General features: G+C 39.8%; 1 protein-coding gene across 8 annotated transcripts in view; it reads left to right on the top strand.

The window, feature by feature from the left end:
* Positions 1-24,712, top strand: part of GNE (glucosamine (UDP-N-acetyl)-2-epimerase/N-acetylmannosamine kinase) — a 35,234-nt gene extending 10,522 nt beyond the window's left edge. For 7 of the 8 annotated variants that reach the window (XM_031610373.2, XM_090132699.1, XM_090132703.1 and 4 more), the window contains exons 2-12: positions 4,894-5,102; positions 6,905-7,356; positions 8,515-8,667; positions 9,098-9,310; positions 9,981-10,068; positions 14,258-14,468; positions 16,661-16,790; positions 19,195-19,416; positions 20,315-20,497; positions 21,150-21,266; positions 22,498-24,712. In XM_031610373.2, the coding sequence (XP_031466233.1) occupies positions 4,894-5,102; positions 6,905-7,356; positions 8,515-8,667; positions 9,098-9,310; positions 9,981-10,068; positions 14,258-14,468; positions 16,661-16,790; positions 19,195-19,416; positions 20,315-20,497; positions 21,150-21,266; positions 22,498-22,733 (2,214 nt within the window). In that variant the 3' untranslated portion in view covers positions 22,734-24,712. Of the gene's footprint in view, positions 1-2,210; positions 2,364-4,893; positions 5,103-6,904; positions 7,357-8,514; positions 8,668-9,097; positions 9,311-9,980; positions 10,069-14,257; positions 14,469-16,660; positions 16,791-19,194; positions 19,417-20,314; positions 20,498-21,149; positions 21,267-22,497 lie in introns of all 8 variants that reach the window. The other variant, XM_090132705.1, reaches the window with a different exon arrangement.
* The last annotated feature ends 2,845 nt before the right edge of the window (positions 24,713-27,557 follow it).

The raw sequence follows: 27,557 nt of genomic DNA, 5'->3' as shown, positions 1-27,557 counted from the left end.
GAGTTATACTAGGGGAAAAAAAAATCACTGTGTCAGTTATAGTTTCACAGAGCCTTAATGGATTGCAAGTGGAAACTAGAAATATCTTTTATCACTGACAACTTGAGATGGATTTCTGATAGTCCTAACATGACTATTATGCAAAATATTGTTGTTGTTGTTGTTGTTATATGTGACAAAATCTAATATGCATGAAAAATAGGGAGAACTTGGAAAAACTGTTGAATGTTTCAAGTGTCATGAGGGTAGGATGCTAAAATAGCCTAATGGACTTTGTCTTAAAAATTTACTAAAAAATGTGAGGTTTTTTTTTTTTTCCTGTTTATAAAGTGGACGTGGAGGAATACCTGTGCAGTAGTGTCAGTAACAGGGAATCAACTAAAGGAAAATTACATTGATGTCAGAATGTGACAAAGCTGAAAACCTATTTCTTTTGCATTATCTGTGTGCAGTGCACAGCATGGAACCCTGGGCTGTCATCTGACCTTGAGTCTTCTGTGAAAGTACAAAATTTGATCCTTCCGTCGTGGCTGAGACCTTGTGGAAGTAATTCTCTCTTTTCCCCACAGCAAAATTCTGTTGCCCTGGAAATGCCTAAAATTAAAGGAGCATGAAATCAGTCAGTGTTATTGTTGTGTTTACACAGCAGCTGCTTGGGAAGAGCTTCCCTAGCTATCTGAATAAGTACAGAGATTGATACTGCTATATCTGTGTCAGAGATGAGCAATCCTTCTGCATTAAGCAGGAAAAAGTCAGCTCTAGTTTACTTGCCACTAAAATGCAGTAAAAATCTGAGATAGCATTAGATTTCTTACCCCGAGGATAGTACTTATTTAAAATCCTGTTATTCCCAGAAGGAGAACTACAAAAACATACCCGGTCTGATGTTCTCCTCCCAAAATAGTGGTTTCTGTTGAGGGGAGAAAGGGAAGAAGAGGTGTAAATTGGATTCCTCTATATTTTTTAATGGATTTTCCTTTCTTTCTGAACTTTTTTTTTTTTTTTTTTTTCATGTGCTGAAATAACTGAAAAGAGCAAGGTAAAATGGTAAACATGGGATAGGTAAACATTAAACACGATTACAAAGTTTAATCAGCTATTTAACAGGCTGGAAGAGTCCATTAGAGGAAATGTCTCGTTACATTAACTGCTGATGTTGTTTGCTTTGTTTTGTTGTTGTTGTTTGTTTGTTTGATTGATTGATTAAAAAAAAAGTATTCAATTCCTGGGGAATTTTAATTGCCAATATGTTAAGAACCCTTTTTTAAAAATAAACAACAACAATCAAAAATGGACTCCAGATCAACTAATGATTATTGTCATTATTATCTCCAAAAATTGTTGTTTTACTGTCACCTAACCCAATGTTGTATTATTTAATATCTCAATGTACTTTGGCCTGCAACATAGTATGAAAGGGATTAGGAGTCAATATTTAACTCACTGTATTTCACCAAAGTGTATTTGACAAATACATAAACTGACTTGAGCAAAAACTTTTTTTTTGTTCACAGAGCCTGTCAGTAAATGTATCTCTTAGCAGTTTGTTCCATTCTGTAGTTTTAAAATAGATTTTTTTTTTTTTAATTTACTTATGTGCCAATAATTTTCTTAGCTAGAAAGTTCCATTTGAATAGGGAAAAGTCATTCTACTGTTTAGAATTATGGAATTATTTATATTGGAAAAGACCTTCAAGATCATAAAGTTCAATCAGCAACCGGACCTACCAAATCTGGTTGCTGAACCATCTCCTTTAGTCATGCTTCTGCACGCCTCTTAAATACCTCCAGTGATGGGGACTGCAGCACTTCTCTGGGCAGCCTGTATTGATGCTTGATCACACTCTCGAGGAGGAAATTCTTCCTAACGTCTATTTTAAAAATCCTCTGGCACAACATGAGGTTTTTTTCCTTATGTTTATCATCTGAGAGACCAACACCCTCTTGGCTGCAACCTCCTTTCAGGTACTTTCAGGGAAAGATGAGGTCTCACTTCAGCCTCTTCCAGATTAAGCAGCCCAAGTCTCTCAGTCACTTCTCACAACTCTTCTAATCACCAGTTTCACTGCTGTTCTCTGAACATTTCTCTGTAACTTAATATCCTTCTTGCAGAAAGAAGCCCAAAACTGAATGCAGCATTGGAGGTGTGATCTCACGTGTGCAAGGGCAAATAAGTTCCCTGCTCCTGATGGTCTCTGTTTCTGATACAGGCCCAGATGCCGTTCTTGGATACCTGGGCTCACTGTTGGCTCACATTTCACTGGCTGTTGACCAGAACCCTGAGGTCCTTTTCTACCAGGCAGCTTTTCAGTCGCTCTTCTTCAAGCCTATGTAGGGTTGTTTTGACCCACAACCAGGACCTGGTGCTTAACATTCAAAAATAGAAGGGTACCCACAGGGATCATGAAGTCCAACTCCTGACTGCTCCTCGGGCTGTGCCCACACCCTGTGCATCCCATTCCATGCCCACTGCCCTCTGGTACAGACCTTTCCCAGACCCCCAGCTCCCTCCCCTGGCACAGCTCCATGCCGTTCCCTCGGGCCCTGTGGCTGTCACACAGAGCAGAGCTCAGCGCTGCCCTCTGCTCCCTGTGAGGAGCTGCAGCCGCCATGAGGGCTCCCCTCAGCGCCTCTGCTCTGCGCTGAGCGCAGTGAGGGACCTCAGCAGCTCTTCATACATTTTCCCCTCTAGACCTTTTGCTATCTTTGTAGCCCTCCTCTGAATGCTCTCTAATAGATGCTGACACAATGTCATAGAAAGACATAAAACTGCGTGCAGTGCTGTAGGTGAGGCTGCACAGTGCAGAGCAGAGGAGACAGCCCATCCCCTCGCCTGATGGCAGCACTGGGCCTGCTGCACCCCAGGGTATGGTTGGCCCTTTGGGCTGCCAGGGCCATTGCTGGCTCACATTCAACTTGTCATCAATCAGAACCTCCAGATCCCTTTCCATGGAGCTGCTCTTCAACCTCTTGTGTCCCAGTCTACATACATCCAGGATTGCCCTGTCCCGCGTGCAGAATCTGGCACTTGCTCTTCTTAAACTTCTTGTGGCTGGTGCTTGCTCAGAACTCAACGTTTCCCAGCAAGACCTCTCTACCCTCGAGGGAATCAACAGTTCTTCCCAATTTAGCATCATCAGCAAATTCACTTAGAGTTCCTTTCAGTCCTGCAACTAAGTCATTTATGGAAACTTTAAAAAGGACTGCCCCTAAAAGAGAGCTCTGAGAAACCGTACTAGTGATTGGTTTCCAGATAGATTTAACTTCCTTGTTGTTGTTGAGTGTTGTTGAATGTCATACAGTTGGACTTGGCTCACTGACTTAGTCTAACCAGATTCCCCTGGAAACCCTTCCTACTCTCAAGCAGATCCGCATGCCTGCCTAACTTGGTATCATCAGCAAACTTTGTGAGGGTGCATTCGATCCCCTCTTCCAGATCATTAATAAAAGTGTTAAATAAAATTAGCTCCAAGACTGAGCCCTGGAGAATATCACTGCTGACCAGCCACCGACTGGACTGACTTCTGTTTGCCCTTTGAGCCCACCATCCAGTCATTTCACCTAACTGTACCCCTGTCCAAGCCATGAGTAGCCGGTTTCACCAGGAGAATAGTGTGGGAGATGGTGTCAAACACTTTAGAATTATTAGAATTCAGATAGACAACATCCATGGCCTTTCATAAAGCTATGCTGGCTGCATTTGATCTCTCAGTTGTTCCATGTCTGCTGTTTGACAGCTTTCAAGAGGACCTGCTCCATAACCCTTCCCAGTACCAAGATGAGTACAGGCAGACCCGTAGCTACCTCGACTCTCTTTCCTGCCTTCCTTTTAGACTGGAATCACATTCACTGACTTCCAGTCAACTGAGACCTCCCCGGTTAGCCAGGACTGCCACTAAATTATTGAGAATGGCGTGGTGAGTGCTTCCACCACCTCCTTTAGTACCCATGGATGAATTCCTTCCAGCCCTTTGAATTTATGAATGTTAAAATGATGTAATAGGTTACCTATTGTTTCCCACTGGACTGTATGTGCTTCATCTTGTTTCCTGTCACCATCTTTCAACTCAGAGGAGTTGTGTATCCTGGGAACAATTGGCCTTTGTAAAAAAAAGCAGGCAAAAAGTCATAGAATGACTCAGGTTGGAAACGACTTTAAAGATCATTGAGTCCAACCACGACCTAGCCATACTACCCTAACAAATAACCCTCCACAAATCATGTCCCTGAGCACCACATCCAAATGGTTTTTAAACACATCCAGGGATGGTGACTCAACCCACCTCCCTCGGGAGCCTATTCCAGTGCTTAAGTCATTAAGTATCTTAACCATAACTTAATCATTAAGTCATTAAGTATCTTAATATTATCATCATCTTCCCTCACATCTGATAAAGGATGGAGCTTCTCCCTTATCCTCCTTTTGCAGTTGATGTATTTATAAAAGCATTTTGTATTGTTTTTGACTGTAGTAGCTAAATCGATTTCCAGCTGAGCTTTTGCCATTCCAGTTTTCTACCTGCACAAGTTGACAACAGCTTTGTAGTTTTTCTACACTGCCTGCTCCCTTTTCCAGTGTTCCAGAGTTTAAGAGTTACAATTGAACTTCGTAATATTTAAATATTGCTCGTATAGAATATGTGGATTACTTATAGAAGAAAAGGTACTAAAATAGTGAGTAAATGGATAAATGGAAAGAACAGCCCTACTTTTTTTTTTTTCTGAAATCTTTTAATGTTAAGTACTGTAAAGTATCAGTTGTCTACCATCAGTGGGTAAGGCAGTATATGTCTATAGTTAGGGGCTACAGTTACATATGCTATTCATAACGTGTGCCATTTATTTGCTGTAAGATTGTTACTAATGGTTTCTATTTATTCATTTATTTTTCAGGAACTGTATTTCAAGAATCTTTCAAAACAGAAACAAAAAGAAGACATGGAGAAGAATGGAAACAACCACAAACTTCGTGTTTGTGTTGCTACTTGCAACCGTGCTGATTATTCAAAATTAGCTCCTATTATGTTTGGTATTAAGGCAGAACCACAGTTCTTTGAGCTTGATGTCGTAGTGCTTGGTTCCCACTTGATTGATGATTATGGGTAAGGTGGATTTTTGTCTCTCTTCCATTTTCATTCTGTTTCTGAAGTGTTGGCAGTACAGTCATGAATGCTAGATCACAAAATCCTTGAAATCATGAAAGCACATAACAAAATTTTAAAAATCATTTTTCAGACATTATAGATATATTCTATCTCAATTTTCAGCTTCTTCAAAGATTGCTTTTTTTTGTTGTTGTTGTTGTTTCTTTACAATTAAGTCTTGGAAATTTAGAAAGTTTTGTGTAAGTGCTGGAACTGAGGTTTTCAACACAGTTTCTAACAAAGTGAGAAATTCAGTTCATTCAGACTTACCTTAGAATCCGGTGATTGTCAAATGAAAATGTGTTACAATTTTTAATTTTCATGGCAAAAAGATAACTTGCAGTCATTCTAAGTTGTAATTTACATACTTACTGGATAAAGTTTTTATATAATTGGTATTGCAGGGAAGTACTGTTAGTTCTCACCTCCAGGATTTTGGGGGAAGAAAGCAGCATAGGGTAATCTCTTTCTTACAGAATGAGTAACTAGAGGTAGAGGTAGGAGAGGTATTAGATATCATTTGGCAGAAGAGATTAATGTCCCCTTCCTAATACTGTGTAAGTGAGCAGTCACATTACCTGCCTGGGTAGATGGAATGTCTTGTTTCTGATCCTTTCCTTTGTAAGAACTTCCTATATCCCAGGTAAGCATTCTTCTATCTGCTGAGGGAATGGAGGAAGGCAGAAGGAAGAAAGTGTATACTTTTTCTGGGCTTCTTTATGTCTTTATGTCCGGATTTTGCTCCAGATGCCTTTATCAAACTGGGCTAAGAAAATTAAACTGTTAGGAAGACACTTTGCAAGTCGAAGTAAGGTTTTAGCATAATGGTCTCAGGATTCAAACATTGTTAAACTTTTAGAAATGTCATGCATATCTTCAGGTAAAAGCACTTTCTGGGCTTCCCAACTAGCAATTTTGACATGTGATAAGTTAAGGTGTGATTTTTTGTGAGGTCATGGGAAGTTTTATTATATCTATTAGACTGCTAAGACAGGAAATGTAACTGCTGCAAATTCTCATTATGGTGCTGTTTCTTGCTTTGCACTGGCCATTGTTTTCATCCAATAATATGGTAATATGAATTCAATACCTTAAAACTAACCTGATTTAAAAAACAAACAAAAAAACCTGTTGTCAGGTTAGCATATGGTCAGGCTGGAAAAATAAGCCAGTCCTGCTTCGCTAGCTGAAGAGGATTTTTAATTATTCAGTCTGATTTAAATTAATTTATAAGTGTAACCTTTAGATAAGGACAGTGAATGTATCAGATAAGTTGAAGACAAAATGGGAAAACATCTTTTTTTTTTTTTTTTTTTTTTTCTCTCTTAGGTTTAAGCAAGCAGAAGTGTTCAGCTTTGCATTTTTTTCTGTTGTATTTATACATTCATCCAGCAAGGTCTATTTATTGGTGAAGAACTGGCATATCTTTTCAGAAAAGAAAATGACCCATATTAATTTTCCAGTAGACCCTGCAAAGACATGAATAAAGAGTTTAGTTTCTGGGGGTTCTGGAACATGCTTAGCAAAACTTTTTATTAAAAGTGTACAGAAAACTTGATGGAATTGGAGTAGGAGGGATGATCTTTATATAGACTAGAGTGTTCCCAGATTGGTTTCCTTAGTGAGGGAGACTTGATACGCAGGCTTTTGTTCAAACATAGTACAGCTATTCTAGTGTTCTGGTATGCAATTATTTTGTCAAGCTGTGTTGCTGTAAATCCAAGTTCTATTTCCTCTAACCCTTTCTCTCTTATCTTCAGTAACACTTATCGCATGATTGAACAAGATGACTTCGATATTCATACAAGATTGCACACTATTGTGAGAGGGGAGGATGAGGCAGCCATGGTGGAATCAGTAGGACTTGCATTAGTGAAGTTACCAGATGTCCTAAACCGCCTGAAACCTGACATAATGATAGTTCATGGTGACAGATTTGATGCTTTGGCACTAGCCACATCTGCAGCCCTGATGAATATTCGCATTCTTCACATTGAAGGTGGGGAAGTCAGTGGGACCATTGACGACTCTATTAGACATGCTATAACCAAACTGGCCCATTACCATGTGTGCTGCACACGGAGTGCAGAGCAGCATTTGATAGCCATGTGTGAAGACCATGATCGCATCCTGTTAGCAGGCTGTCCTTCATATGACAAGCTTCTCTCTGCCAAAAATAAGGACTACATGAGTGTTATACGCGTATGGCTAGGTGAGCAATCCACTTCTTGGTGGTTTTCAAATTACTTTAGATAAACTCACTGAGTTCTTAATCTGTGGTCTGTGGTGCATTGGGTGCACAGTGATTCTAGGAAATGCATGGGAAACAAAGGACAGACTTGTTGGTAGTGGGTTTTGGTTTAATTGGAGATTATTATGAAACTATTTCTTCTAAAGAAAGAACAAACAAAGAAAAAGAGTGTATTTGCTACCAGTATCTACCATAGCTTTCTTTCTACATTTGGCCTTATTCTGTATTTATTCTGCATGTAAGAAAAGCTACAAATCTGTCTTAGCAGAAAATTTAGTCCTTTTCCAAGGAAAAAACAAACAAACAAAAAAATCCCACCAAGATCTTCTTAAATTTGTAATTTCTCTGATGCGAACAATTTAAAAGTAGACTTTTTTCTATATGAACACTTTCATTATGGTGTAAAGAATGTGTCAAAAGAGAATCAGAGCTATTTAGAATTGATGTAAAAAGAATGGAGCAAACTTATATTCTGAACATTCCTTTGCAGAATGTATTGTAACAGGGCCAAATGTGCTTAGCACTTTTGGTGTTTTGATTTACTTAGAAGTATTTCCTGTAGATGTTGATTTTTTGTGCTTTCTAGTAAAGCTTGACAAAGCAGTCTCCTATGTGGTGCAGTAGCCTGAGTACTTGGAAAATGGAATCTTATTAGATTAGTAGGTGACTGTGTAGCAGATCAGCTGTTTAATAAATATGCAAAAACAAGTATGGCTTTAGGAATAAAGTCTTTGCATGATGATGGAGAGCTGGCGGAAAGCCCAAGTAATGGGTGGTAATGACAATCACAAATCACAAACCTACTCATCTCCTGTTGTGAAGCAGCCCTTCAGGTAGATTCTTTTCTTGCTGCCGTCAGCGAAAGTTAAGAGCAGCTTCAGAGTTTTCATGTTATTACAGACTTAGGGAGATGTGAGAACAGCTCTCAGCTCTGGTTTAGACCTGCAAAGATTGAGATCTAGGCCTGAAAGTTAACAGTGTGTGGAGCTTTGCAGAGGTAAAAGTTATGAGTCATACCTAGAGAGGCAAATAATAAGCTGTCACATCACTCCCTCCTCTTACTACTCTCTGCTACTGAAAAACAAAAAACATTTTTCTTCTTTTTTTCCATCTGAACAGGCGAAGATGTTAAACCCAGAGATTATATAGTTGCTCTGCAACATCCAGTAACCACAGATATTAAACATTCCATAAAGATGTTTGAACTGACACTAGATGCGCTCATTTCCTTTAACAAGAGAACACTTGTTCTATTCCCCAATGTAGATGCAGGTGAGTAAAATGTCTGTGTGACAGAAGGATGGATAACCAGTTGCAAAGCATACATTGGTTCATACAGAGTGCTTTTTCCCAGAATGTCCAGCCAGATGGAAATAGCTGGATGATCTCAGCGTCAGACTTGCATCCACTGCAACTTATTCTTGTCCAAATTGCTGAAGGACGTTTCATCTTTTCAGTGTGGGAAGGAAGACAAGGGGAAACTGTGTTACATGTGGGAACAACATGTAATGCCTCTTGCACTAACTGAAAAAATTGTTAGATTTATTGAAATGATTTTGGGGATTAAACTTAAGTTCATGTGCCTGAAAAGGAACAAAAACAGCTCAGAGGTGACAATTCAGTAGGCTGCTATTAGCTTCTTTGTGTGTTGAGACTTCCAGTGAACTCTATTCATTTATTCATGTCTTTTGTTTTTCTGTAGGAAGCAAAGAGATGGTTCGGGTGATGAGGAAGAAGGGCATTGAACATCATCCCAATTTTCGGGCGGTGAAGCATGTCCCATTTGACCAGTTCATTCAGCTAGTTGCCCACGCTGGTTGTATGATTGGGAACAGCAGTTGTGGTGTCAGAGAAGTGGGCGCATTTGGCACACCTGTTATCAACTTGGGGACACGTCAGACAGGAAGAGAAACAGGTAAGTGTTTGCATAACTACTTCAATTTTTTTGTAGTTCTGAAGGTTTTTTGTTTCACTTAATAAAGTAAAACAAACGCTTTACAGAGGCTATACTGCTGTGTCAGTGCAGCTTAATTTTTGACCTGTTAAAGCTTTGCTGGCTATTCCTGTATTTTTGTAGCATGTTAGTGATGAGATAATGAGACATTTATCTGTAGACAAGTTAAATATATATCTCCATTTGCAGTGCATCTCATTTAGCAGAGAGGCAACTAATTGTTGTCCTTTACAGCTACTTCCATGTTCATTTGTATGCATTTTTCACTTTAAAAACAGGAACTCATCACCACATTAGGAATTAAACTGTACTGTGGTATTTCAGTCATGCAGATTTGACATAAATGACCACTTGCCTATGGTTTTCATTGTACTTATAGAATTCTGTTGAAAACTAGTACTCTACCCTATGTGTTCTGTAAGGCATGATAATGTACTCTAGGAGTCACCATTGCTTTATTTGGAGCAAGGGCAGGTACAGGAAAGGTGAAGAGTAATGTTGATTTGGCTGGAGTCTCCTGCTCAGAAGAACTAAAAATGATTACTTCCTTATTCGTTTGTAAAGCAGTTCTTATCCTCTAACTTCATTTAAGTAGGTGACTTGTCCTGTTCTGTTAACTTTTACCATCTAGGTGAAAATGTTCTTCATGTTCGTGATGCTGACACACAGGATAAAATTCTGCATGCACTACAGCTCCAGTTTGGTAAGCAGTATCCATGGTAAGTATGTTTCACACTGGGGGGGGCATTGAAGTAGTTGAGAAAAGCATTTAGAGGTGACTTGTCGTATTTGATCACAGACTTTTTACTGTGCTAATCTGAAGTTACTAATGATGTTTTGGTATAACTGGTAGTTTAACATCCAACAGAAAGCAAAGAGGAGAAAGTTCATGTATTAGTTTAGACTAGAATTATGAAGACAGCTCATTCCATAGTGGAACACGGAGTATGGGAGAGAACATCCTGCCTGTCTACCTTTGACATCTGCTTGAAAGACATGCTACTTTGTAGCTGGATTGGCGTCAGGTGTGATAAATGGAGGGTCATGAGTGCAAACTCTCAGAGAGGCTGTGGATGTATTCAGTGCTCTTCATATTTACAGTACTGAGCCTCAGTTCTAAAACAACTGAGCTCTTAAAAACTTCAGGATGTTACATGTGTAAGACTCAAGAGTGTATTTGTTAAAGACCTCAGTCTTTTCACTGGAGTACTAAATGTTTGATATTATTTTGTACAGAGGTTTTTAAAAATGAGACTTATATGTAGCAAACTAATGTAAATGGGAGTCTTGAGAGGTCTCCCCAGGAGCCAAGATCCGGGACATTGCTGAGAGGGTACCACAGATTGTCAAGAGCACAGACTACTATGCCCTGTTGCTCTTTCACATGGACATGAAGGACACAGTAAAGCAGAACATGGGCAGAATCCAAGAAGACTATAAAACCCTATTGCAATCAACTGGGGAATGAACCAGGCCAACCAGAATAGTGGCAGATGTTTTTTAGCTCTGTCTCATGACAGGAGCCACAAAGCCAGCTGCCTCACAGATGTGTATAGCTACAGGGGATCCTCTTGCTTCCCTCTAGGGATACCTGCACCCTCTGCTCCCTTTTCTTCTCTAAAGTGTCTGTATATCAATGCAGCATGGGGAATAAACAGGAGGCAGATTCATGTGCAGTCACAGGGTCATGATTTCACTGCTGTCACAGAGTCATGGTGTCACAGAGTCATGGAGTCACAGAGACATGGTGGGACAGCTCACGTGACTGGAATGTTGTCATGGATGAATATGTCCTTTTTAGAAAAGACAGACCAGCAAGGTGAGGTGGTGGAGTTGCTCTTTATATGAAAGAAAAACTGGAATATATCGAGGTCCAAGTAGGGATGACTGATGAATGGAGAGCTTGTGGGTGAGAATTAAGGCATAGACTAATATGGGTGACATCATTGTTGATGTTTACTACAGGCTGCCTGATCAGGAGGAGAAAGTTGATGAGGCCTTCTGTAGACAACTGAAAGTAGTCTCGCAGTCACAGGTGCTGATTCTAATGGGGGACTTCAAGCAGCTTGATAATTGCAGGAAAATCGACACTGCCAGGAACACGCAGTCCAGGAGGTTTCTGCAATGAGATGAAGATAACTTTTTGTGGCAGATCATGGAGGAGCCAATGAGGAGAGGTGTGCTGTTGGACCTTGTTCTCACAAAGAAGGAAGGGCTGGTTGGTTATGTGATGGTTGGAATGAGCCTGGGATGCAGTGATCGTGAGATAGTGAAGTTCGAGACCTTACGTGGAAGAAGAAAGGCACTAAATAGGATTATAGGATTACCACTCTAAACTTCAGGAGAGCCAGTTTTGACCACTTCAAGGACCTATTTGGAGGTATCCCAGTAATTAAAGCATTGGGAGGCAAGGAGATCTGAGAGAGTTGGTTAACATTCAAGCAGCGCTTCTTTCAAGCTCAAGTTCAGTGCATCTCTAAGAGAAAGAAATTCTGCGAAGGTGGCAGGGGACCTACATGAATGAACAGGAAGCTCATGGAAAAACTCAAATGGAAGAAGAAGGTCTGTGCAATGTGGAAAAGGGGTCTGGCTATGAGGGAGGAATATATGAACGTTGGCAGGGAATGCAGGAATGCAACAAGGAAGGCTAAGGCTGAAATTAAATCTGGCAAAGGAGGTCAAGGACTACAAGAAGGACTTCTTTTAAATATTTGAACAGCAAAAGGAAGACCAGGGAAAATGTGGGTTGCTGTTGACAGAAGTGGGTGTCCTGGTAACAGGGCACTGAGGAGGTAAAGTTACCGAATGCCTTTCTTGCTTCAGTCTTTACTTCTAAGACTGCCCCTCAGGAATCCCAGATACTGGAGATAAGAGAGAAAGTCTGGAGAATGGAAGACTTCCCTTTGGTCGATGAGGATCTGGTCAAAGATTGTCTATGCAAACTCGATACACACAAATCCACAGGCCCTGATGGGATGCACCAACAGGTACTGAGGGAGCTGGCAGAAGTGACTGCTATACCACCTTCTGTCATCTTTGAAAGGTCATGGGGAATGGGAAAGGTGCTTGAGGACTGGAGGAAAGCCAGTGTCACTCACATCTTCAGAAGGGCAAGAAGGAGGACCCATAAAACTACAGGTCCATCAGCCTCACGTAGTCCCTGGGAAGGTTTATTCTGGATGGCATCTCCAAACAAGTGGAAGAAAGGGAGGTTATCAAGCATAGTCAACATGGATTCACCAAGGGCAAATCATGCTTGATCAATCTGGTAGCCTTCTATTCTGTCATGACCATCTGAGTAGATGAGGGGAAGGCAGTGGATGTTGCGTACCTTTCTCCTACAACATCCTTGTAATGAAGTCAAGTAAATGTGGGATAGATGAGTGGAGGACAGTGAGGTGTATTGAGAACTCGCTGACAGAAAGAGCTCACATAGCTGTGGTCAGTGGCAGAATCCAGTTGGAGGCCTGTAACTAACGATGTTCCCCAGGGGTCGTTACTGGGCCCAGTCTTGCTGAACATCATTAGTGACCTGGATAAGGGATGGAGTTCACCCTAAGCAAGTTTGCTGGTGATATGAAGCTGAGAGGAGTGGCTGGCACACTACCAGATGACTGTGCTACAATTCAAGAAGACCTGGAAAGACCGGTAAGCTGAGCAGAGAGGAATCTTATAGGATTCAACAAGAGCAAGTGTAGGGTATTGCACGTGGGGAGAAGTAACTGCATGCATCAGTGCAGGTTAGGAGCTGACCTGCTGGAAAGCAGCTCTGAGAAGGACTTAATGGCTCTGGTGGATAGCAGGTTCAGCTAGCAGTGTGCTCATATGACCAAGAAGAATAGTGTATCCCAGGGTGTGTCACAGAGAGCGTGGCCAACAGGTTGAGGGAGGTGATCCTTCTCTACTCTGTCATGATCAGGCTACATCTGGAGTATTGTCCAGTTCTGGGCTCCTCAGTTAAAAAAAAAAAAACAAAACTTTTGAAGAGAGTCCAGCAGAGGACCACAAAGATGACTAGGGGCCTGGAGCATCTCCCGTTTAAGGAAAGCTGAGAGATCTTGGACTCTTCAGCCTGAAGAAAAGAAGACTGAGAGGGGATCTCATCATTGTTTATAAATATCTGAAATGTGGGAGTCGGATGGGGCCAGACTCTTTTTGGTAGTGCCCAATGACAGGACAAGAGGCAGTGGACAAAAACTGCAATACAGGAAGTTCTATACAAAGACAAGGAAGAACTTATTTACTGTGGGGGTGACAAAGCACTAGAACAGGTTGCCCAAAGAGGTTGTGGAGTCTTCTTCTTCAGAGATATTCAAAACCCATCTGGACACTTTCCTATGGGACCTACAGTAGGGAACCTGTTTTAACAGGGGGTTGGACTAGATAATCCTCTGAAGTCCCTTCCAACTCATATGATATTGTGATTCTGTGAACGTTCCATTTATTGCTATTACTACTTGTCACATTTGTAATAAGTATATCTTGTCTGAGTGTGTAGCATGTTCAGAAACTCAATTCTTAGTATCTGTAATTTTAGATTGTTATTCTGTGGAGCCTTTAATTGAACTCTTATTTGCTCTTTTTTGTTGTTGTTGTTGTTGTTAAAAAGCTTTCCATTTTTTTCCATCCTATGTTCCATATTCCTAAATGAAGCTAATGTCAGGCTTGCACACTGTTGTTGTGTGTGATCTTCAAGCTACTGTGCTCTATCTACCACCTACCACAATATACTTGAGTAGTTCAAAATGTAGCGTTGTCATAATAGTGATATTATAATTTTGTAACAATACAGTATTACAGCCTTCTGTCATTTAATTAAGATTGCAGTGATACTTCCATAAGATAATTAATTAAGATTGCAATGTTACTTCCATTTAAATTGATATATATATTTTTTTCATATTGTAGCTCAAAAATATATGGTGATGGTAATGCTGTTCCAAGGATTTTGAAGTTCCTTAAATCTATTGACCTCAAAGAGCCATTGCAAAAGAAATTCTGTTTTCCTCCTGTCAAAGATAATATCTCTCAAGATATAGACCACATTCTAGAGACACAGAGTGCTTTGGCTGTGGACTTAGGTGGAACAAATCTCCGAGTAGCAATTGTCAGTATGAAGGTAAATATTATCCTTTTAGCTATTCTGCAAACTTCTGGGAGCTTTGTGGTTCTTTTCCTAGAATGGATATATGCTTAGGATGCAGAAGACTTGTGGAAAGAAGCAGCACAGTCCTAGTTGCATACCTTCTGCTCAAAGTCATACTATCTTAGAAGTACAGGGCAAGTTTCTGATTTGTTGGTTCCCTGTAAAAGCTGCCTAAGTTCACCATGCAGCTTTTCGTTTGTCAGCAAAGAGGGAAAGGTTCCATACCCTGTCTCATTACTTTCCTGTTGACTTACACAGCTATGTAACAGATGCACAGAACCACTTTTAGTAACAGCCAGTATTTATAAAAGCAGTGTACTCAGAGGAGGTGGTGGGTGGTCACAGGACACAGAGTTTTGCATCTCTTTTACCTGGAGAAGAAAAGGTAGCAAGTAATCAAAAATCTTAGTATCTTCCTACACAGCAGCATGATAAGTAGTGGCACCAAATCTTAAATGGAAAAGCATTTTGTGTAAGACATAACACCACAGAGGTGTAGACCACTTGTAGAGAATCAGGCAAAAAATAAAATACTAATTACAGGCCTGGAAAACAGGGAAGAGTTGAACACACTAGAGTTGTTTAGTACAGTGAAGAGAAAACTACAGTAAAAAAAGCCTTCAGATATGTAGAAGTCTCTTCTGCAAGGAGAAAAATCAGTTCCACTTGTGTATGAAGAAATAGCAATGGATTAAAACTACAGAGTGGAAAATGAAAGGATTTTTTACTATTTTTTACTAGGTCTGGAAGAAAACATTTTCAATTATAATTTTTTTTTGGCAGTCAAACTGTTGCCACCATTTCTGCCAATACAAAGATGAAGGTAACTAAATTGGAAAAAATGCTGTTTATTCTGCAGTGTGTAGTTTTGAGGTGGCATTTATGAAAGTTAAAATGTTAGCAAATCAGAGCAAAATGCTCAAAGCTTCATAATAAAATTTACACCACAGTTTTAAGCATTTAACAGCAAGTGGCAGAGATGAAGGTGAGGTTTTCAGGAAGAAAATAATAGTTTTCAAGAACTCAGGAAGTGCTCCTTTTGAAAGCTGCTGTCTTTGGAGGTTTGCTGTAGCCTTGCCTTACAAATAACTTCCTCTGTTTTGCCTTCCCCTCCAAACCAGAAGAGGAAACTAAACATCATTTAAAATAACAACAACAGAAAGCACGATGCTGGTGTTGATGGAGTGAAATGTCAAAAATATCAAAGTTCTGGCATTTTCTTAGTTATTTTTGCAAGAACATTTGAAATGTGTGGCATATAGACTGACTGACTTTGTTATTCCTTTGTCCTTAGTTGTGCAAATACACTGCTGTTCATTTACGCATATTTTGTGGAGTACTCATTATATAACACAAAGAACAGGTTTGCTAAAGAAAATAGCATCTTATGCATATTCATAGCCTTGTCCTGCAATATAGTCATTACATTAAGGTTAGTTCTTTTGTACCACAGATTCAGATGTGCATAATTAATTTTTTTACTACCAGCGCATGACTCGCAGGTTTTAAAAATAATCCCTTCCTCCTGCATCCTCCCTCCCACATACATCAGATGTCACAGTAGATGCACTCCAGAAATACTTCCAGTGACTCAGAGTCATAACCACTTAGAAGAAAGGTTATTTCTGAAAGGATAGTAAGTTGTACATTAAAATTTGAAGCACTTCTCTCTGGCTGGTATAGCAACAAAATACTAGCTACTGCTAGCAACACCATTCAAATTTCTACATGGTCAGAGCAGAAGCATCTCATTCTTAAGTGCAGTGGATTCTGTCTTTTTTTTAAGCAATTATTATTAATTTTCTTAACACTTAAGAGTTGAGCTGAAATGTACTGCTGTATCAGACTTATTCCTAACAACAGTTCCAGCACATTTCCTTATGCAATTCACATGTTCCATCTGTATTTTATTTCAGCTAGGGAAAATTGAAGCAGAATGTAGGGCCTAAGATACAGAATTTAAAGCCTTCTTCTTGTAAGTTTGAGTCCCACAGTCCTCAGGAATCAGAAGACAATCTGTTCTGTAGCACCAAAGTCTAAGATGTATTAAGTATATATATATATATATACACTTTCCATTTTTAAGTTGACCTGTGTTGAAATTAAAGAGAAATTTCATTAGAAATTAAATTTCTTAGAGAACATTTATGTTTTTTATTTTCTAGGGTGAAATAGTTAAGAAGTATACCCAGCTCAACCCTAAAACTTATGAAGATAGACTAGATTTAATTCTAAAGATGTGTGTAGAAGCTGCATCGGAGGCAGTAAATCTGAACTGCAGAATTTTGGGAGTAGGTAAGTTAATGAATACTTTTTTGTCTTTTCGTCTGAGAATTTCAACATGTAACAAAATCACTATTGACTAATGTAAAGCACTTCTTTCAGACTGATCCTGTGTATTTTGAATTCTTACACTGCATTCCTACCACATCCGAAAAAATTAACTTTTTATGAAAATGGGAAGCTGACTATAAATACTGAAGTTGCCCTAGCCTGTAACAGCCAGGAAGATGATCTGCTGAGTTTTAACAGTGCCTCAGTCCTAACCTCTAGCACAGTTAAGCTTACAATAGAGGCACCCATGTTACTGAAAAACATTGCTGTATGTACTGTATTATATGGTTTCTATACTTCTGAATTTGAATGGCACATTTTAATGGTTCCCTGAATTAAACATATATGAAGTCGTGGTACACAGAAGTGGATTGTGAAATTCCATGCAGAATCTTTGTATTGAAACAGGTCCTGAAACAACTTCAGCTCAGTTCAGTTTGCTTTGTTACCTGTAAGCCTTTCTTTATGGCCAGGATTGGTTGTGCTGTAGAATTCTCAGTTGCACTGGAGCAGAATAAAAAGGTTACAGTCTTAGATCAGTTTTGCAGCGAACAGAGTCAAAGGCAACATTTTTCATTCAGTTCCATTTTGCTTACACTGTAGTAGAGTCATAGAATGGTTTAATTTGTAAGGGACCCTTAAAGACCATCCAGTTCCAATGCCCCTGTCATAGGTGGAGATATTGTACACTAGTTTGGGTTGGCTAAAGTACCCTGCCCAACCTGGCCTCGAACATTCCCAGGGATGGGACATCCACTGCTTCTTTTGGGAACCTATTCCAGTGTCTCACCACCCTCATCATGGAATTTTTCTTCCTTATATTCAATTTAAATCTACTCTTGTTCAGTTTAAAACCTTTGGCCTTTTTCCTGTCACAGTATGATCTGGTAGAAAATCTTGCAGTCTTTATTATAAGCTCCCTATGTACATTGAAAGAGCCTTCTCTTCTCTAAGTGTTTTCTCCAAATGTTTTCTCCAAACTTTTCTTTTCTCCAACCACAACTCTCTCAACCTGTCTTCATGGGAGATGTTCTTTAGGCCTCTTTGATCATTTCTGTGGCCCTCCTCTGGATGCAATATAACAGGTCCATGTTTTTCTTGTGCTGGGGACTGAGAACTGGAGACATTACTCTGTGTGAGGTCTCATGGGAGAAAAGAAGAGGGAGAAAGTCATCTCCTTCACTGTGCTGGCCATACTTTTTTATGCAGGCAGTATACAATTGTGTTCTCCATCCATCAGCACCCCTGAAGTCCTTCTCTACAGGGCTGCTTTTGATCTATTCATCCCCCAGTCCTTACTGACCTTGGGGATTACCCCAGCTCAGATGCAGAACTTTACACTTGGCCTTGTTTAACAGACCCGCTCCTCAAGCCAGACAATATCCCTCCAACCTAGCAAATCAAAGTTCAAAAAATTTTGAACTTTGAATGTTTATTGTTTTTGAAACAGTGTTAAGCACTGAGAGTCAGTAAGATGAGTCAGTTTTGCACTTCACATCTTTCAGGCTACCCATTGCACAGTACCCATGACTTAACCACCCAAAAAGCTTTCCTTTTATTTGTTTAATTATTCCAGAATTACATTCCTATTTACTTGTCAGCCCACTTTCTTTGACTTTCAGTGACTGGCTGTTACTGTTTGGTTGCTCCTGAAGGAAAAGTTTTGCTACAGAATAAGATACATTTCTTAGCTGGTTATTTTACATACTTGCTTCATTCAGTCTCATAGTTTGAATCAGGATGTTATTTGAAATTAAGATTTCTTTTTAGAGAAACACATGTAATTTCTATGGGAATAACTAATTTGCTAAATTATCATTATTTCCTTAAGGCTAAAAATATTAAACTAAAGTGATCTCTTCTGTTTTGCAAATACTTAGAAGGACTAGACTTGATCCTAGAGCCACTGTCAGTACTACTCATTAGTTATCATAGGAAATGGTAAAAGTAAAGGCGTGTTTTAATAAGTTCTTGCTGAGTTAGCGTGGAAAGCTTTTTTTTTGGTAACGATTTTCTGAGTATCTTTAGATAAACTACAGAATTATATAGTGTCTTTACAAGAATGATGGCTAAAATACCCAAACTGTGGTGTCTATATCTAGATATATCTATATTAGAGTGGCCTGCTCAGTCCATCAGCTTTGGAATCCTCTCCAGCTAGAGAAAACTGGTTAATGGTAACAATTCTCTTTACGTGTCAGTAGTAGCAATAACTGGCAATAATACATGGAATTTTTTACCTTACTGCTTCAACACTGATAGGAGAAATAATACTTCTCAATGCACAGAGAAAAAACTGATTTTTTACTTATGGTTTTAAACTGACTTAGTTCTGCTTTTTCTCTCCTGTACTTCTGGGACTTAGGTATTTCCACAGGTGGACGAGTAAACCCTCGAGAAGGAATTGTACTTCACTCCACAAAACTCATTCAGGAGTGGAGCTCTGTAGATCTCAGAACCCCAATATCTGATGCTCTGCACTTGCCAGTCTGGGTGGATAACGATGGAAACTGTGCTGCTTTAGCAGAAAGGAAATTTGGTCATGGAAAAGGAATAGAAAATTTTGTAACACTCATCACTGGTACAGGTGAGTATATTATAGCTCAGTGAAAAGTGAAGTTGAAACACCAAATATCACTCAGAGGTTTATCTGGTTTTAAGAGCATAAACACCTGATAAGCACCTGTAAAGCTCTGATATATTAACTTCTTAAACCATAAATCCTTGTGCTACTATATCTGTTTGTACTTTTATTCAGGCGAATGAAACCTTTTGCATGGTACATCTTTCTTGATAAATGTAAGTTCTGCTGTTGCTGGCAAGACATTTTCTTAAAATAAGCAAAATTTGACCAATTTTAGCTGGAGTAGTTTTAGTTTATTCAGCTCTATATCTTAATTAATTCTCTTCTGTCTGCAGAAATACAAGATCAGAGTATATATGTAGAATAGGTAGATAAGAACTGAGTAAGACAGATAGTATCTCAAGTGCAAATGTAGACTGTTCTTCCTAAGCATACAGTCCTTTTGACCACTTAACACAACGTTTAGAGTATTCTTCATGACTAGTTATTCTCAACAGCTGTTGAAATGTAGTATTAAAACGTCTGAAAATAAAAAATTTTAAGGCCACTTCTGGTGTCAGCTTTGAGAAAAAGAGCGTGACCCACAAGCTTAAAAGATCTGTCACAGTAGTCCAATATCATCCACAGATTTTAAATAAGCTTGGAAAAAATGGCAAGCAATATATTCTGGCTTTGTTACATAAGAACAGGAGGTAGCTACAAGGTTACTTAGTATGTGTGCAGAATATGGAGAAATTTGTCCAATAACAGTCACTTATGGGCTCCAGTACAGAAGACCATGGATGCACATACTTTTTTCAATCTGTATTAGAATAAGCCAATTTCAATGTCCTACTGAACTGGGGTGTTTGAAGTCTGCATTTTATCTTTTTTACTATTGGCTGTTTTTGTATCTTTGCAGGAATTGGAGGTGGAATCATACATCAACATGAATTGATCCATGGCAGTTCTTTCTGTGCTGCTGAGCTTGGGCATATTGTAGTATCTTTAGATGGACCAGAGTGCCTGTGTGGTAGCCAAGGATGTATAGAAGCATATGCCTCTGGAATAGCATTACAAAGAGAAGCTAAGAAACTGCATGACGGTATCTATATGTTTTATTTTTGAAAACATTTAAATGATTCCTAAACTGCAGTATAGTTAAAAAAAAAAATTCAAAGGAGACATTGAAAAAAAGACCTGCCACCAGGAGGAGACAATAACAGGTATACAGGCAACTGGCTAGGAGATCCTGTGCATAGGCAGTGAAGGAGCTGCAACAGCCTGTATTAGTACCAAACAATTCTTTTTCAGATATGGTAGCATGCAGTCAAGCCATATTTAGAACCTCTGGCTTCAAAAGTGCAATAAACATGTAGCAGAGTTCAGTTTCTCCTTTTTAATGATGTGGTACATTTTGCAGCTCGACAGGCATTCTGTGAGCAGTTGAATTTCACAGGCTTCATCTTTCAGCAACAGTTTCTCAGTCTATTGACTGAGGTTGATAACATTTATATTTGATTTTATGAAGGTTTGGTGCAGGTGATCATATTAGTGAATTACTTTGTTTGAATTTGATGCTCTCTTTCTATGAGCAGTTCCCTGAACTGTGATCACTAAATTCAGAGCAGAGCCGATAGCTCAAATTTCAGAATGTAAGTAGAGATGCAGAAACCTTAGCTGCCCGTTTACTCCATTTCTTAAGTTAATACATCACCATTTTTATCTCTTGGCTTTCTCTCCTCCCCTTCAAACAGAGGATCTGCTTTTAGTAGAAGGAATGTCAATGAAGAATGAAGAAGTTGTTAGTGCTGCACATCTCATTCAAGCGGCTAAACTTGGAAACACAAAGGCAGAAAGCATTCTCAGAACAGGTAAGAAGGTGGAACAACCCTCCCATGATTAAATTTTTGGGGATACAGATATGGTAATACACTCTAACACTACAACATATAATGTAGATTTGAGGACCTCTATCTGTATAATTACTACCTTTACTAAAATGTTAAATGCAAGTGTTGGAGGAAATGTGAGCAGAAGGTGCATTGAAGATTCTTTGTTCTAATAAACAAGATTAAAAGTTCCTGAAAAGATCAGTTTGGTTTTAAATGAAAAAAAGAAGTGAGTCTCAAGATCTTCGTATTGAAGAATCTGGGGAGACGTTTTACTGTAGGCAAATGAATGTCTAGTTTGAGCAAGCAAAGGCAATTTGCCTATTAGTTTACATGGGATAATTTACTATTTTACTAGCTTGAAACATAGAATCATAGAATCACTAAGGTTGATAAAGCCCTCTAAGATCATCCAATCCAACCATCCACCTATCACCAATATTTCCCACGAAACCAAGTCCCTCACTACCACATCTAAGCATTTCTTGAACACCTCCAGGGACAGTGACTCCACCACCTCCCTGGGCAGCCCATTCCAGCACCTGGCTGCTCTCTTGGAGAAGTATTTCCTAACATGCAACCTGAATCTTGCCTGACCCCCACATCACCACAACCTTCCTTCAGGCAGTTATAGAGAGCAATAACGTCACTCCTAAGCCTCCTCTTCTCCAGACTGAACAATCCCAGCTCTCTGAGCTGCTCTCCATAAAGCCTATGCTCCACACCCCTCACAGCTTTGTTGCCCTTCTCTGGACACACTCCAGGGCCTCAGTGTCTTTCTTGCAGTGAGGGGCCCAAAACTGAACTCAGTACTTGAGCCATGGCCTCACCAGTGCTGAGTACAGAGGGCCAATCACTTACATGCTCCTGCTGGCTGCACTGTTTCTGATAGAAGCCTGGATGCCATTGGCCTTTCTTCATACATACCTGGTAGCACTGAGAAGTTAGACTAATGCTTTGCTGTTTTCTTCTAGAGTACAAGTGTGACGATACACAGCTTGATCTTACACATCCATATTATTGAATAATGCACTACTGCACTTCTTTTTTTCCTTTTAAAGGAAAGATTAATACAGTCTGATAACATGAACTCAAAACTTGGAACACTCTTCTGAATACTGAGTTATTTGCTGCTATCAGATCTATTTCAAAAAATTGTGTTTGCACTGCTTTGAGTATTCCATGTAATTTCTTTTCACTTTATTTTTTTCAGCTGGTACAGCATTAGGACTTGGAGTTGTGAACATTCTGCACACCATGAATCCCTCTCTCGTGATTCTTTCTGGAGTCCTGGCCAGTCACTATATTAATGCTGTCAAAGATGTGATACATCGACAGGCTCTGTCTTCTGTTAAAACTGTGGATGTGGTGGTCTCAAATCTGGCAGATCCTGCTCTTCTTGGAGCTGCTAGCCTGGTACTGGATTATACTACCCGTAGAATATACTAGATGCCTGGAAGAATTACAGAAATGAACTTTCATATTCCTTATGGGTGGAGGGAATACTTTGCCCAAAATCTTCCTCTGACCAGAGCAGCTACAGAATCAGAGTAATAATGTTCTAAATAGTTAGTGACTACTTCAACATTTCCTAATTGAGGTATTACCTTTTTGTATTTTTTCTAAATTTCATCAAAATTCATAGAAACTATTGTGCAATTCTGTTGATTTTAATCACCTCAAAGCTCAGATGTTGCTTTAAGTGTAGCTGAATTATTTATGAGCATATTTTGATGTACAGTAGGAAATATGTGTTTTGTGTCAAATTATAGCTAATACTTGGGGATCCAGTTCTCATTTTTCACCTTTGTGAAATGAGAAGTCTACAATGTGACCAGCTTTTCGATTTACAGGTTTCCACCCACAAAGTAAATATGATACAATCACCAACAGCAGGTGTTAGTTTCTGTAAGTGGAAACAACGGAAGGTGCCTCCGCAAACAAAGAAGCTCTATTTAGAAGTGGTTTGTGAAGGACTTGGAGGATACAGTTATTTATTACATCGCCTTTAGAGGGCAGAGTCCCATTTTAGAAGCTTTGCATATGAAGGAGAAAGGCGGTCGTTTTGTGAGCTTGCAGGCTGCAAGAGCAGTCCAAACAAACTGACAAGTGTAGCAGGGTTCACCTTTGTGTTCTGGCTACAGCCCGCAGTAAATAATATTATTGTGGAGGTTGAATTTCATTTTAATGGGTATTCTCAAGGGACTTTGTCTACAACTTTGTCTTCCACATTAGCAGAGGGGACTTTATTCTTCAGTGGCCAGTTATCTGACAGCCAATAATGTGGTACATATGAGCATAAAGACTGCCTTTTAAGAAATCTCATTCACTGCAGTGACATAGTGCATCTCCTCAGCAGTGCTGGAGCGGCAGGTGAAGTGTCAGTGATGTCCAACATTTACCATCAACTCACAGGATGGAAAGTTAAATCTGAGCCTCATCCTCACACATTCAAGGTATTCATTAGCCTTGGAGCAACTAACCTTAAAGGGTTGCCTTGTTAAAACACAGTTTATATGACACTCTGGAAGTTTCTACAGGAAACATTCTGAGAGAGAGAGGGCTTTTCTGGGACCTGTGTAGAGGCCGAAGATCACACAGTGTAGTGTGTACATTTAAGGAAGGCAGGTTTCTTTAACTAGACCAATTGGATACATAGTTCTGTGTCTACTGATCTGCTTTTTAGCATGTTTTCAAGATACTGTAGTATTGACAATTACTTGACACAAGAAGAAACTGAAAAACAGGACAATATAAGTGGTCAGCTATCCCAGAAGGAAGACAGCTGCCAGAGAAACAATCTTGTATCCTGGCATTTCATGAATTATCTGCTCCATAGTAAGGATATACTGGCTCTTAACCTTTGCTAAGTTGCATCAGGCTTTATGTGTTCCTTTTCATTTAGCATCTGGATTTAGTTGATGAGTCCCAGTAACTTCAATACCAGAGCAGTAGCTCCATGAGCAGGTCAAGAAGTCCGTTTTGATCTATATTTGACAGCAGCTCAGGGTGGGGGTAAAAGTACTGAGGCTCTAACAGAGAGAATGTCTATCATTTGACCTTTCCATCCCCAAAGCATCACAAGGAATGTCTGATAAAAAGTGGGACCAGGTTTTGCTTTCCAGACCTCCTAATGCTGTTTCCCTTTTGACATCTCAGATAAAATTTTTCCTTAGCAGCTGAAGGGAGATGGCAGGCACTGACAAAATATAAAAGATATTTAAACATTTCAAAACATTTGATAAAATAAATCAAAAGTCTTTTCTCTTTAAAAAAACAGTTATTAATTAAAATGTTTCTGAAGTTGTTTTTTTCTGGCAACTGGACAAAAACCAGCTGCAAAGGGGCAAGTGGTGCAGAAGCCCTTGGTTTTCCTGAGACAGTCGTCAGTTTATAAAATTAAAAAGATGTTCATATTTAAAAGTGTAGTAGTGACTTTTGTTTGCTTTTTCTGTTATTTCTTCCTCCCATGTTCAGAATCCTGTCACACTTCAGACAATTCTTTGTGAACCAAAGGTTTCATGGACACTACTCCAAGTTCTATCCAGTGCCAGGGGAGAACATCTACAGTGCCATGCTGTCTGGTTAGTTGATGTTGACCCTGCGCTCTTTAAAGCACCCCACTCCTTGAAAGTCATGAGCCCTATTGACAGCAAATAGCCTTTATATCCATTACTGGGAAGGCAAGGCAATAGCTGGATTTCCTTTTTCCAAGCTAGCTTCAGAATTTCAGACTGTAAAGAAATGTGAGACTCACAGTGACCTTCCCATTACTGTATTACAGAGACTTCCCATTACAGTGCCTTCCCATTACTGTACTAGCACCATCTGCTAAAACCACCTGTTGGAGGAGATGGAAGTCTGGTTTTACAATGTGTCTTTTAAGTGCACGTGGTATCACAACTGTACTGAAGCTTTAACAAGGTTGCCAAGCATGCCACAGCCAGCTCTCTGAGCAGAATGGCATACAGCTCTGAGGAGCATGGCAGGAGACCCCTTGGGACATGCATTTTTATCATCAGTATTAACATGCACCAGCAGTACTTGAAATTGCATAGTGCCAAGAGGCTGAAAAATAATTTAAACTGATGCAGGCTTAGTGCTGTACCTTATAATTAATGTAATCATTGCAAGACTTCTATGAGATGAGTCCACATGCTGCATTGCTCCATCTGGTAGGAAAAATTGGTTCACTCCAGCACCACTTATGCACAGGTGCAGACAGCTGGGAGCAGGAGCAGTGAGAAGGCCAGCTGGGCTCTGTCTGCTACCTGCCTGCTGATCTCTGCTGTTGTTTTGCAAGCAACATAGCTACTCAGCACTGCAACAATGTCTGGAATGTCTTTTTAGTCTCCTGAGAAACAAGTGTAGTTATTCTGTGGTTATTCTGTATTTGATCTGCTATCCAGAGAGTGAAAATCAACAAATGCCATAGCCTTCTGGTGATCCTTCCATTTAAATTGTCAAAAATTGGGATGCACAACCAGTAGAAATAACGTCAATGATGTATTGCAGAAAACAAATCATACTGCACAGAGAAAGAGTTCATATTCAGTCACCTGCCTCAGTGAAATCTGATCGCTGTCTCTCTCTCAAATGCAGTGGAGAGTACACAGGCATTAATGAGGGGAAAATGCTGGAGCTGTACAGCCCTCAGGGAAGTCCAAGTAACATCAAAGAAGCACTAAAACCTCTGCTTTGGCAGCTGAAATGTCCTTGCTAATGTCATGCATTAAGTACAGCTGTGTTTTAGTCTGGCACCCAGCTGTGTTTGCTTTGTACTCCGAAAGCAGATGCTTTGCACTATGAGTATGTAAGTAAGTGTTTTAGAAACAGCTGAAGATGCTCATGAGCTTCTGAAGAAGACACAGAAAGCCAAAGTCCATGGATTAAGTTTGCATACGCAACTGTAGAACTTTTGGGTTGGTACATAAGTTAATTCACACAAAACATATTACTCTGCTCTGTGGAAACAGAACGATGCCTAAAACACTGACTATATGGTACACTCCAGTTTGGTGTAAAATCAGACAAAGTTTACTCCTTTTCCAGAATGAGCAAGGCAGCAAAGACATGGGTAATGCAGCCAATTTTCTGCTACTTTCATAACTGAGGGAAGCTTTTGTGTATGCAGCCCTCCTCCTGGTCCCACACAGGTATCAGCAGTACTGTAAGCAAACCACAGATCATTATGAATCTTTAACTTTTAGCTGAAGAGGATCTGTTTGAGAGCTTACATTTTTTTGTTTAAAAAGAGACACCCCACACCACTCCTGCTTTGCTTTTACAATCAGGCCACCATTGCTACAACTCCTAATTTAAATGGACTATCCCGTACCCAGTCAAGCACAAAGGCCTCCATTGACAACCTTTCACAATGAAGATCAGCAGACTGCACAGCCTTGCACGGACTACACCCAGTGCCAGCACGCTGCTGCAGCATCACTGCTCTGCAGAGGAACGAGCTTGTCTGTGTAACAGGTACCACCTGATAAATCCTCTTGTCAAACCCAACATACAATCCCTTGTCCCTTCTCAAATACTTGCCAGTAAACTATGCATTCTCCTCTTGACCAGCCGCCCAGAAAAACAAAAAAAAAAAATGTGGTTCATGGCTAATGACAACTTTCACTTACGTTCCACTGGCTAAGAGCTTCCTCCCAGAGGCAGAAAGATGCAGGGCAGTACTCAGGCTCCCATCTCTAATGAACTCATGGCCTTGACACCATCCCCCTTCAGCTCTACACTCATTACCATTTTGGGCCAGTATGGTGCTGTCTGCCTCCTGACCATAGGCTAAATGAAGCCAGTCATATTCCAGAATGTATTCAGTAGTCTGCAGCTTCTCTCAACGCTGCTTAAGGTCTCATGTGCATACACCTGGAATTTTGTTTAAAATATGGGAATTATCCATGTTTTTTGAGATTCTATTGATTGTTTTCTTCATCAGCCACATTACTGCTACAAAAATAAACAATGGTGGGAAGAGGACTGAGTCTGCTCAGTTGGCTAGACACAGTGCAAAAGTGTCACAGCAAGTCACAGAACAATGGCAGATACTCACCAAAAAGAAGTCCATGTTCTGAAGCACAGACAAGGAGTTAGATTCACCCAGAGATAGTTAACTATGTTTTTGCTCTGTTGAATAAGGCATAACTAACAAAAACAGTTTTCAGACAGCCTGAGTACTGCTGATGTCCCACTTAGAACACACTGTCTAGTTACAGGCACCTCAGTGCAAGAGAGACATGGACACATTGGTGCACTGAGGTG

The sequence above is a fragment of the Phasianus colchicus genome, chromosome Z (assembly GCF_987193195.1).
Source record: "Phasianus colchicus chromosome Z, bPhaCol1.hap1.1, whole genome shotgun sequence".
Classification (NCBI taxonomy): Eukaryota; Metazoa; Chordata; class Aves; order Galliformes; family Phasianidae; genus Phasianus; species Phasianus colchicus.
This window is presented reverse-complemented; position numbering and strand designations above follow the sequence as displayed.